General features: G+C 31.7%; 1 protein-coding gene across 2 annotated transcripts; it reads left to right on the plus strand.

Moving 5' to 3' along the window:
* Positions 1–6,974, plus strand: LOC136224398 (F-box/kelch-repeat protein At3g23880-like). 2 transcript variants are annotated; one of them, XM_066012729.1, is made up of 6 exons: positions 1–202; positions 731–889; positions 2,775–3,088; positions 5,377–5,524; positions 6,199–6,642; positions 6,772–6,974. In XM_066012729.1, exons 2-4 carry the CDS (start codon positions 739–741, stop codon positions 5,434–5,436), a joined length of 525 nt encoding a protein of 174 aa, XP_065868801.1. In that variant the 5' UTR covers positions 1–202; positions 731–738; the 3' UTR covers positions 5,437–5,524; positions 6,199–6,642; positions 6,772–6,974. The 2 variants fall into 2 exon arrangements, with proteins under 2 accessions (XP_065868801.1, XP_065868800.1); XM_066012728.1 differs by having other exon boundaries at positions 5,377–6,642.
* Positions 6,975–11,656: the final 4,682 nt, after the last annotated feature.

Below are 11,656 nucleotides of genomic sequence, written 5' to 3' on the forward strand. Positions count from 1 at the left end.
TTTCATCTTGGTTTGGGTGGATCTCTCAGGGAAGAAATCAATTATTCCCAGTTTTAGTGTAGTTTCCCTCTTCCATCCGTGTTCGTGCTTATACTCTATGAGAGATCTACTGCAGTTTTATTGTTTTTGAAGTTTTCATTGCTTATTTAATTCAATTATAATAGTCTGAATATTGCTCTGAAGCATTCAATAAGCTTAGAAGGTGAGCCTATGTAAATTGAATTTAGCAAAATTGATACTCCTTTTTTTTTCTCTTTTCTTTTTATGCCAAGTTGAGTTCATTGATTAGAAAAAATTAAAAATAAATACATTTCCATGCTAAGTACATCTTGCAAATATTTTTTCTTTTGAGGTTTTGTTCCTGAGGATTTTGAGATACAAACCAATTTCCAAAACCCTTCTGTTATATGACTAAATTCAAATGGTTTCCCTATATATATAAGGTCCATTATTTGCTCCTTGGAGATGCCTGTATTTGAACTTTAGGAAGTTTAGTTAAATCAACGAGGGAGTAGTTATATCCATCTAAATAGAGAGACTTCATCTTTCATGTCATTTAGAACGCTGAATGAGCATAAGTTGTGCTCCAATAGCCCTCAATAGAATACAAAGAAGCTTTCAGATTCATGTTGCTAAATTCATCATTGTACATAAAATAGTAGCAAAATTTGATTGAGAACGGAAAGAAAGAGGAAAACCCAATGATTCTAATTTTGGTAATTTTGTGCAGGAGAAACAATGGCGAAGAAACAACAAGAAAATTTCTTTCAACATGTGAGTGCATCAGCGGATTTTTTAAGCACTCCGAATAACAAAATGGATATTCTAGCACCGACTGCAGAATGTTGCCGGCGAAAAGCATCCCTCACGATGAGGATAATAAGAGATTGTAAGTAAATTGATTCTAAATTTTATACTAATCTAATGGGCGTTTGACAGAGTCCTTTATATCTAAAAAAGATTTATTTTAGTTGGTATACAATTTCATTTTTATTATGGCTCGTTCATTTTATGATACATTGCTAATAATGGAAATTATACCTGATTACAATTAGATCAAGCAGTATAGTTTAAAATAGATTAAAAAGGAAAATAAAAAACCGAACTTAGGACCAAATAAACACAAGAACAATAGTCTGATAGGATAGAAAAAGAATAGACAAATCACACGTTAACTTTTTTTTCCTTTTTTCTTCCTTCCTTAAGGATGAGAACTTAGAGCATCAAAAGGTGATTAGGACATCAATATCAGCATTATTAAGAGACTAATGAACCTATAAGTAAAAAAGAAACCATAAATAACAATATTGAGATATAGTTAGTTAAATTTTGTTAAATAATCATGGTGGGGACACACATATATATATATATATATATACAATAATAAAAGAAATGTATACAATACTAAAAAAAAGTTGAAAAGATTGAATTGAATTGAACCAAATAAAGTTATTGCAATGGGTGAATGAATTAGAAAGGATAGGGATGGAGCATATGCTATATATTGGATTATTGGAGTTAATAAATTTAGACCTTTATATATACAATAATAAAAAATATGTATACAATACAACTCATGTTTCATCTCTGGACCAAGGACCAACTCAGGATTTACAATGATGCTTTGCTCAACAAAACATGGAAGTGTGATGACTGCCCCTATGTTAAGTAAGCTAAGCAATCTCCTATCTGAATATCCAATTATTACTTGAATTTCCAGTAACAAAACATGAAGCCACAAAAAGATACTCCTCTTCTTATTGATCAGCAACTTGAACAACATTTTTCTGTTGGGTATTAACATGAGTTTCTGACTTTTGTTCATTTTTGCGGACATAGAAAGAATTGTAATTGACTTATATTTAGATATGACATTTTGTAAAGGTGTATTCAATTTTTGTAACTACTACATTTTTCACTTGGTTGACATTATTTTTTGGTCCATTTTGTACGCATGAATTCAAATTTTATAACTAATGTAATTTTAAATTTTTATTGTTAATTATATATAATTATTAGTTTTATTCTTCTATGTTAATTTTATTTTGACAATTTATTTAAATTTATTCTTATTCTTAATATATAGTAGAACCTCTATATAGGAATACTCTATATTAGAATAACCTCCCAATTGTTATACAAAAGTTTGGTCCCAAGTGCTGAGAGTCTTTGTTATACCAACCTCTATATAGGAATAACCTCTCAATTGTTATACAAATAGTCTGGTCCCAAGTGTATTTCTATATAGAGGTTTTACTGTATATATATTTAGTAATAAATATTTTAATAAAGTAAATAATCAAAAGAAATATATAATAGTGGGGATATTTAATTTTTTAAGGGATTTTATTTTTTCTCAAAATTACTACATATTATTTGTTGGGATATAAATATTTCCTCACAAAAAAAATGAGAATTTGTGAGAAAATTTTCCTCACAAAAAATGTTCTTATTTGTGGTGAAAACTCTACCCCCCACAAAAAGTATAAAGACTAGTGGGGAAATTTTCCCCACAAAATATGTCTAGTCTATTGTGGAGAATTATCATTTCTCCACAAATGTGTATCTATTGTGATGAATTAATTTTTCGCCAAACTTATTCTAACAGTGGCGACCATGTGGTGAATTTATTTCGCCACAAAAAGGTTTTAGTGGCGAATTTTTGATATTCTGTGGGGAAATATTTCCCCACAAAAAACACATTTTCTTGTAGTGATGTATCTCTTTCTGTTTGGAATTTAGCTCTTGAATTACAAACTTTTTTTCCCTTGTAGACCTGACTGTGGTGAATTTGTGGATGATGACCCTCAAAGGAGGCTTTCTTCTACAGCCAAAATTGCCTAATGGCGAGTGCCCACCTGGATTTATTGGTTTCGCTGTTAACATGATCCATGTGGATTACATGAATTTCTTGTATGTATCCGATGTCTATGGCCTCAGAGAGACTTATATTTACAGCCTCTTTTCTCGCCTGCAAGTTTACAAAAGTAGGGAGGAGATGCTACTTTCTCTTCCACTTATAAGTGATGGAGTAATTTCACTGGATGGAGGGATGATTACGCCAATGTTTCGTTTCCTTGAGGAACCGGTAAGTGTTTTGCTTTCATTATTGACATGAAATTGTCTTCCAATCGGACCTAATAGTGAATTTCATTGTTTTACAGCATCTCCTTTTGTTGTATTTCGGAATTTGCTTTCTGCATGTAGGTAGTTTAAATGCACTAAGAAAGAAATGTCTTTCTGAATCCTCATAGATTGTAGAATTATGTCTGTGCTATAATTCGATTATAATAGGCCACATATAGGGTTCATAGCATTAGCCTCTGACCTTCCAAATTCAGCTCATGATATTTGGTGCATGGATTTTTCTTCTCCCAATTTTTGTACAACTATCATACAAAAGAAAAGAAATACGTATTTTGTCTAGAATGGTCGATTCAAAGGATGAGCCTCAGCGCAACGGTAAATGTTGTTGTTGTTGTGTGACCGAGAGGTCACGGGTTCAAGTCTTTGGAGCGGCCTCTTGCCAAAAAAATTGGCAGGGGAAGGCTTGCCCCCCAGTAGACCCTTGTGATGGGATCCCTCACTAGACCATCGCTTAGCGGGGACGCGTAGTGCACCGAACCGCCCTTTATGTTTCATGCGATGCATCTGGCTAGTAAATAACATATTTTGGCATGTTCAGTCTCCTTCATCAAACGATCAGCCAATGTGTCGACTCATTTATTAGCTAAACATGCATTAGGTAACAGCTGCGTAGGGTGTGGTTTTCCAATCCTCCTCCCTTTCTGTGTAACCGTTCCAATCTTTCTTAATAAAGTATCATCTTTGCATTAAAAAAAAAAGAGTTGAGGAACATTTTATTTCCACTATATATTAATAACATAGAAAATATTAGACCGTTTGAGAAAAATTTGTAATAAACTTATATTTAGCGGATTTAGTTTTTAGCATTTTAATTGAATTTTTGTAATTTCGTTAATAATATAGTAAATATATATCTTAGAAATAATTGATATTTTAAAAAATAAATAATAATAATTGATATTAGCAAGGTCTGAAGTTAAAATTAAATACTAGACAAACCTGTTCTTTCTAAATTGTTATTACGTAGAGCCAATATTGTTCTTGTTTGAAAACATTAAAGTTAAATTTGTACCACTTCATAAGTGAAGGCTAAATCCATAATTTTTATCCCAGTTTTTAATATTCCAAACGGCAAATGAATTTTTCAAGCCAAATTCAAAGGACAGGCTCTATATGCAATCTTAATGGCTTATAATTTTATTTAAAAAAAAGAAAGCTAAAAGTCTAAGCATTGCTAGAAAATTCCTTGGGATTCAAATTTTTCATAAAACATGATCAGAGTCTGATCCGGCCTTATATTATATGTAAATAATTAGGACTTTCTATAAAACTAAAATTAAAAAAGGGCAAGAGATTTATTAAAGACAAAAAGTATGATTAGGTCCCTGATCTTTCATTTGTTAGTTTATTAAGCTCTTTATCTTTTATTTAGATACATTATGTCACTGATCTTTTATTTTTGTTCTCATTAAGCCCTTGATGATCAAATTAGTAAGCTGTTAATATATAATTATGCTAAAAAAACATTATTAACTTCATATGTATTTAAAATTAGTTAAAAAATTATTTTTTACAGTTTGAATTATAGCCACATTACACATCCAAAACTGTTTTCAAACAGTAAAAATATACAAATTCTGAATGTAGCTGCAATGAATAATAGTCTGTTAACTGAATTTTATATTAAAAATTACGCTTTTTAGTTATCAAGGGCATAATGAGACCCAAAATAAAAAATTGGGAGCTTAATGTATCTAAATAAAAGTTTAATAGCTTGATAAACCAAAAAAATGAAAGATGTGGAACCTAATCATGTTTTTTTGCCTTTATTGAACCAAAAATATACTAGTAGAAATCATATCACATTTGATTAAAAAGAAAAAGGAAAAAAAAGAAGACATCACAAAAAAGACAAATTACCCAAACAACCCCTTCGTTGCTTAGCTATTCTGTTTATATGCTTTTACCATATCTGCCCTACCAACGGAGATGGACTATAAACAATTCGATTAGAATCAGCAGCGCTGAACTCAAGCTTTATGAATTTTTAGGTTCCAATTGAGTCTCCCGGCCATCAATTTCCGGTAAAACTTCTTCTCTCTTTGCGCTGTTTTTTCTTCCAATTTTCAATTAGCTATTCATTTACTGCTGGATACGATGAATCTTGGTTTATACTAAGATTTTAGGTTTCAAGTAATTTGTTGAACTTGAATCATTTATTTCCGAAACATGTATAACAATTAAGGTTTTAAATTCATTATGCTGATAGTTGTATTTAATTTGTCTCAGTATCATATCTTCACAAACAATCATGCAAAGTGGAAGGATTTCTCTGACTACAAACTCTAATGCAAAGAGAGATAGAACAATGATAGGGGAAGTTAGCCTTAACCTAGTCACTCAACCTTCATTTTCTTATCTTCCCAAGGATATTGTGGTAACTATCATACTTAGATTGTCCATTAAGACGATTTTTATATTCAAATCTGTTTGCAAAACATGGTATGATATAGTTTCAGACCCCGAATTTGCAAAGGTCCGTTTTGATCAAGGTGAGGTTTATCCTCTGATTCAAACCTCATTGTGTAGACAAGGGTCGAAAATGGTTTATCTTGTGCAGCCAGATAAGGATGATTTTGAGCTCAAGCTTGGGATGTGTGATCATTACTTTTTTAAGCGTGGATGTGTTTGTAATCTTGAGGTTAAAATTGACACCAAATTTGAAATCCCAGAGAAATATAGTCAATATGGAGCCACTAATTCATGCAATGGGTTACTTTGCTTGTTGAATAAATGTGATAAATGGCTATGCCCAATTGTTTGCAATCCAATTATGGGTGAGTTTATTAACCTTCCAACAGATAAGATTGAATTGAGCTCGTCTAGTATATGTTATGGGTTCGGTTTTAGTCCCACCACTAACCAATATACAGTGATCAGAATGTTTCATCATGACACCCATGTTTCCAATAAGGCTGAAGTCCATATTCTTGGTACAAAAACATGGAAAGAGATAGACATTTTCAACCAGTCAATTCCCAAGTCATTCACAACTTATTTGAACGGGTTTATTTATTGGTCTTCTAATTTACAATCATTATCTATATTTAGTTTTGATGTTGGGGAGCAAGGTTTTGGGTCGGTGCCATCACCAGCAATTAACGATCCTTATGCACAAGACAGTGTTGGGGTATTAGGAGGAGAACTCTGCATAACTGCAGTTCTTGAGTATGGTGCTATTCATGTTTGGACAATGAAAGATAATAGTACCGATAAGGGGTGGTCTAAAGTTTACTCCTTCGATTACATATATTGTAATCTAGTACCACATTACGGCTGTTTTCAACCAATTAAGTACTTGGATGATGGGGCACTGCTGATGTTTTTCTCTTCTACAGAAGCTTTAGTATACATGGATCCAATAAAACATCAATTTAAATATTTGAATGTCCATAGCATGTCCAAAGTTGAAGCAATTGCTTATATTCCAAACTTTGTTTCACTCAAACATATTCTATCAGGACAGAATGCGAAGGTGCATAAAGTCAAGTCGAGGTAATTTTGACTTTGCTGATTATGACAAGAACATTTTTTTTTGTGAAAAATAAAGAATTATATGCTATATGAATTTGGATGCTGCATATTTTTATCTTTTTTTAACCATTCAATTACTTTCTTGACTAGGTGTGCGAAGTTGAAGCTGCATAGCGAGACCGATGTTGATATTATTGAACAACGGTTTTATCCCGACTTTTATTATTGATATAGCTGAACAAATGTTTCATCCTCATAGTGATTTTAGTTCTTCTGAATGTTATCTTTATAGTGTCACTCGCAACTGTTCATTAGTTGAGCGGCTAACGAAAATGATATTGTTGAAGAAAGGTTTAATCGTGATTATGCTTTTGGTTCTTATGATTTCAGTTCTAGTTTTGATTTTGATTCGATTCTTATATATGAGGGAAATGAGGAGCATGACTTCATTCTGATTTTCAATTATATATATACTTTATTTAATTAACGCTTATTGGACAATATTAGATACTTAATCATAAAACATATTTTTATGATTAATTTAGTTTGATTTAATTTTCATCCTTTTGTATTTCGAAAAGTTTCAAGTTGCTTGGCATTTCGATATAGAATTGTTATTTGATAAAGAACAGTTAATGGAACAGGCTCAGGTCCCAACTGACTTGGATAGATTTTCTGCATTTCCTCTCCTACGAGAACTCCGGTAGATTTGTACACCAAGAAGGGACTCCGGTAGGAACTTTGGATTTGCACAATTCGGATTGGCTTGTCTAGTTAGACGGACACCATCCTAGAATTCTCAATTTACCAGAGTTGTTGCATAAACAACTTGTAATGATTTTTCTAGTAATGGAGTATGAAAACATAGGAATTCAAATAAGGGGTTTATATTCAACTACAAGAACTCACAAACAACTGATCATATCTAACGCTTCACTGCAAACGTTTTGAAAGAACCAAGATGGTAAAGAATTCAAATGAATCTACATCAGTACTTAAAACTACAGAAATTTCAAATTGCAATCTCATATAAATTTCTTCCTTAAGCTTCTAACTTCAATGTTTTAAGTCTCTGTCTCATTCAATCCTCTTAGAAATTCTGTTTTAGCTCGGCCCCTATATTGATCCAATTGGCCTGAGGTATTGGATATAAATTATCATTTAAATCTCTATATGTCATATTTGACACATCATGCTGTAACGTAATTTATATGTAAGAGTTTCATAATTAATTATGGTTTGTATGCATTTGTGTTGAAGGTGATAAGCTCAAATTTTCAACAAAATCAAATCCCACATTGTCAAACAACAACAACTTTATATAGCTTATTAATTTCAAGCATGACAACTTACATCGCCGAGTTTGGTAGCTCAAGCTTGTGACCCAAATGGGGGCAACAATGTGATGTAACTTAAAGCCTGAATTTTCTGGATAAGTTAACATCCACTTAATTTTTTATATAATAATTAATAAGAATAATATATTTAGATTTCTATAATAAAAAAAATTGGGCCCTCTTAAATTTGGGCCCTGTGCGGGAGAGCTCCTTGTACACCCTTCTGCTACTCCCCTGCTGGCTTCACAGAGCAGCGATAACCTCCCGCTCCCAACAGTCGAAGGAATACCGGCTGGTGGTGCTCGAGCTCACATGCTGTTAATGAGCCAAGCTAACTGAACCATCACTTTTTTGTTGATAATTTTGTTATCAACACTTAGATAATTTTATTTTCGGTTATAGTATATTTAATTAAAAATAAAATTTGTCTATAATTCTTAAAAAAGTATCGCATACCATTAGGAATCTATCCTAAACCCAACCATATTGTAACCAAAATTATCTCAAACCCATATGAGATTCACAATATTTACTTAATTTTAGAAAATATTATGTGTATATTTAGTTAAAATGGATAAAATAAAATAATAAAAATTTAGGAGTAGAAAAATGTAATTTTAACAATAGAAAAGACTTAAATGCAAATGAATACCCAATCTCCTTCCTTATTTAAAAAAAAAAATCATTCACTCTACCATTGAGTGCAGAGTTGGGAGATACTCGCAACTTCCGATCCATCCATTTTCTGGTAAAATTTCTTCTTTTTGCACTGTTTTTTCCCACAATTTTGATTTACTGTTTGATATAATTAAGTCTTTGCTTTGTGAGGGTTCATTTCCGATATAGGCCAAAGAGTTAGGGTTTTCTTTAGCATTTCAAATTCAGTGTACTGATTAGTGCTTATGACATTTGCTTTCTCTCAGTAATAGCTTCACAATAGTCATGAAAAGAGGAACGATTTCTTTGGCTACTAACTCTAATGCAAAGAGAGATAGAAAAATAAGGGAGGAAGAGACTCATATTCGGGTTCTTCATTTTGTGATCTCCCAAGGGATATCCTGGTAAATATCCTACTTCGGCTGTCTATTGTGAGAATTTTTGTATTAAAATCTGTTTGCAAAACTTGGAATGATATAGTTTCCGACCCTGAATTTTCAAAGATCCATTTTAATCAAGGTGAGATTTATCCTCTAATTCGAATATACGGGTCAAAAACAGTTCATCTTATGCGGCCAAATAATGTCGAGGTTAGAATTGAAGCCAGATTTGAAGTCCCAGACTTATTTGATATAGTTACATGCAACAGCTTGCTTTGCTTGTCTGGTGTATCTTATAAAGAACTTCCTTTTGTTTGCAATCCTGTTACATGTGAGTTTATATTAACCTTCGAGATGATAAGAAAATTAACTTTAGCTCGGTTGTTTCATGTTATGGTTTTGGTTTTAGTCCTAGTACTAACCAATATATGATTATAAGAATGTCCAAGAGAGGCACTCCTCGTGGCAATATGGCTGAAGTACATATTCTGGGCACAAATACATGGAAAAACATTGGCTTTTTCACCGGTCAATGCCAATGTCATCTCCTGTTTATTTGAATGGTTTTCTTTATTGGCGTTCTTATTTGGGGCCATAATCTTTATTTACTTTTGACATTGAGAAGGAACATTTTGGGTCAGTTTCATTACCCACATTGAATCAACGATATCAATATGACAATTAATGTGGGAGTATTAGGGGGAGAACTCTGTATATGTAAAGTTCTTGACTCTGGTGCTATTCATGTTTGGACAATGAAAGATAATGGTACCAAAAAGGCGGGGTCTAAAGTTTTTTCCCTTAATCACATATATTCTGACCCAATTCAACATTATGGCTCATTATAATCCATTAAGTACTTAAATGATGGGGAATTGCTAATATTTAACTCTCGTGAAGATACTTTAGTTTACATTGAACCAAAACAAAATCGATTGAGATCTTTGAAGTTCTGCCAATTTAAAGTTGAGGCAATTGCTTATATTCCAAGCTTTGTTCCACTCAAACATGCTTTATCAGAACATAATGTGAAGGTGCTTAACATGAGGTCAAGGTAATTTTGATTATGATAAAAAAGTTTTTGAGAAAATGAAGAATTAGGTGTGAAATGAATTTGAATATTGCCTATTTTTATCTCTTTCTACCAATCTTATTGCTCTATTGACCAAGGCGCGAAGTTGAAGTTGCACAAAGAGCATAATAGTTGTAGAAGAGTTTTGTCCAAATTGTGATTCCAGTTCTGTTTCTAATCACGGTTCTAATAAGTTTCATTGTGAAGGGGCATGTCACAATTTTTATCTCTTTCTAACAATTTTATTGCCTATTTTTATCTCTTTCTAACAATTGTATTGCTCTATTGACTTGAGTTTCGCTCCTAATAAGTTTTTATTCAGGGTTACAATTTTGCAAAGAGACATGTTCACACAAACTTTTTAAATAGAAATAGAGAAGACATGTATCTTCAATTCCCTTAAAAATGGTAAAATCTTTGGCTCGGGTATAACCAATTTGTTTATATATGAGAGTTAGGGAGGTGATTGATAAAAGTTATTATTTAGATTATAAAACAAAAATATTAAGATATCATGTTGGATTTTCCATAATTTACATCAAGTTAGAATATGGTCCTAATATATTATATACTTATATGCTTTGATAAAATAAAACAATAAATCCTATTGGTCAGTTCGTAAGGGTACGATCAATCATCATGTTTGATTAACCAAAGGGTACGTTGAATCCTATTGGTTCATTAATGAAAAAAGGTACCTTATGGAGGAAGAGATACCTTGATGAAAGGTATATTTATAGAACATAAATCAGAATTGGTCCTCTCTTAACTTATCTAAAAGTCATTTTCTCTCCATCTAGAAAATCTGTAAAGTCTAAAGGGTAGTGAGAAAAACACAATTCTCGTGATTCCAAAAGAACTCGATTGTAATCGTCATGGATCAAGGTACGCTCTTCTGACTGTTATTAAGTGTTTGTGAAAGTCATCTTATTCAAACATCTGGGCAATTATAATTGTCTAATATTATTATGAAATCTAAGATTTCTAACATGTGATATCAGAGCCTGGTTTTGAATGGATGATTTTTCGATTATGTTTTACATGTTTTATCCGCTACTTTAATAGTGATTGAATATATGAATTCTATTTACGTTATTTGTAGGCAAGAGTTTGTAATGTTTTATTATGTTTATAAGTTACCATTATTTCTGCATCAATGTTATTTTAGATTATATAAAAAAAATTACAAACATGCTATTATGATTCAATATGTTTATGGTACAGTTTTCTGTAATTTGTGAATTGAATTTCTTTAAAGTTTTTTTTAAGTGTTCCATTAACAGATATATATATTCAAAATTATTTAAGTATGAATCAAGGGCAATTTATGAGTAAAATAATTTCTTAAAGTTCTGGCTATAAATCTGTTTTGTTTAAATTGAAAGGCCATATATATTATCTGTGAAGGGAAAAGGTTAATGTCATTCTAGTTAATTGATTGATAGATATTTGATGACGATACCTCATCATTTCTTGTTCACTATTTTTGGTTTTTGAATTATGAATGTTTACTGGCCAAATCCTTTTGTACTGTTAGGGCCAAATATTGTATAAATTGTTTTTATTATACCTCTAAGTATCAGTAATGA

The sequence above is a fragment of the Euphorbia lathyris genome, chromosome 3, assembly GCF_963576675.1.
Source record: "Euphorbia lathyris chromosome 3, ddEupLath1.1, whole genome shotgun sequence".
In the NCBI taxonomy this organism is placed as follows: domain Eukaryota; kingdom Viridiplantae; phylum Streptophyta; class Magnoliopsida; order Malpighiales; family Euphorbiaceae; genus Euphorbia; species Euphorbia lathyris.

Coding starts and splice junctions, on each gene's coding strand:
- LOC136224398 (XM_066012728.1), top strand. CDS start 5,399: ATGCAAAGTGGAAGGATTTCTCTGACTACAAACTCTAATGCAAAGAGA. Junction 6,643..6,771: donor GTGCATAAAGTCAAGTCGAG/GTAATTTTGACT, acceptor TTTCTTGACTAG/GTGTGCGAAGTTGAAGCTGC.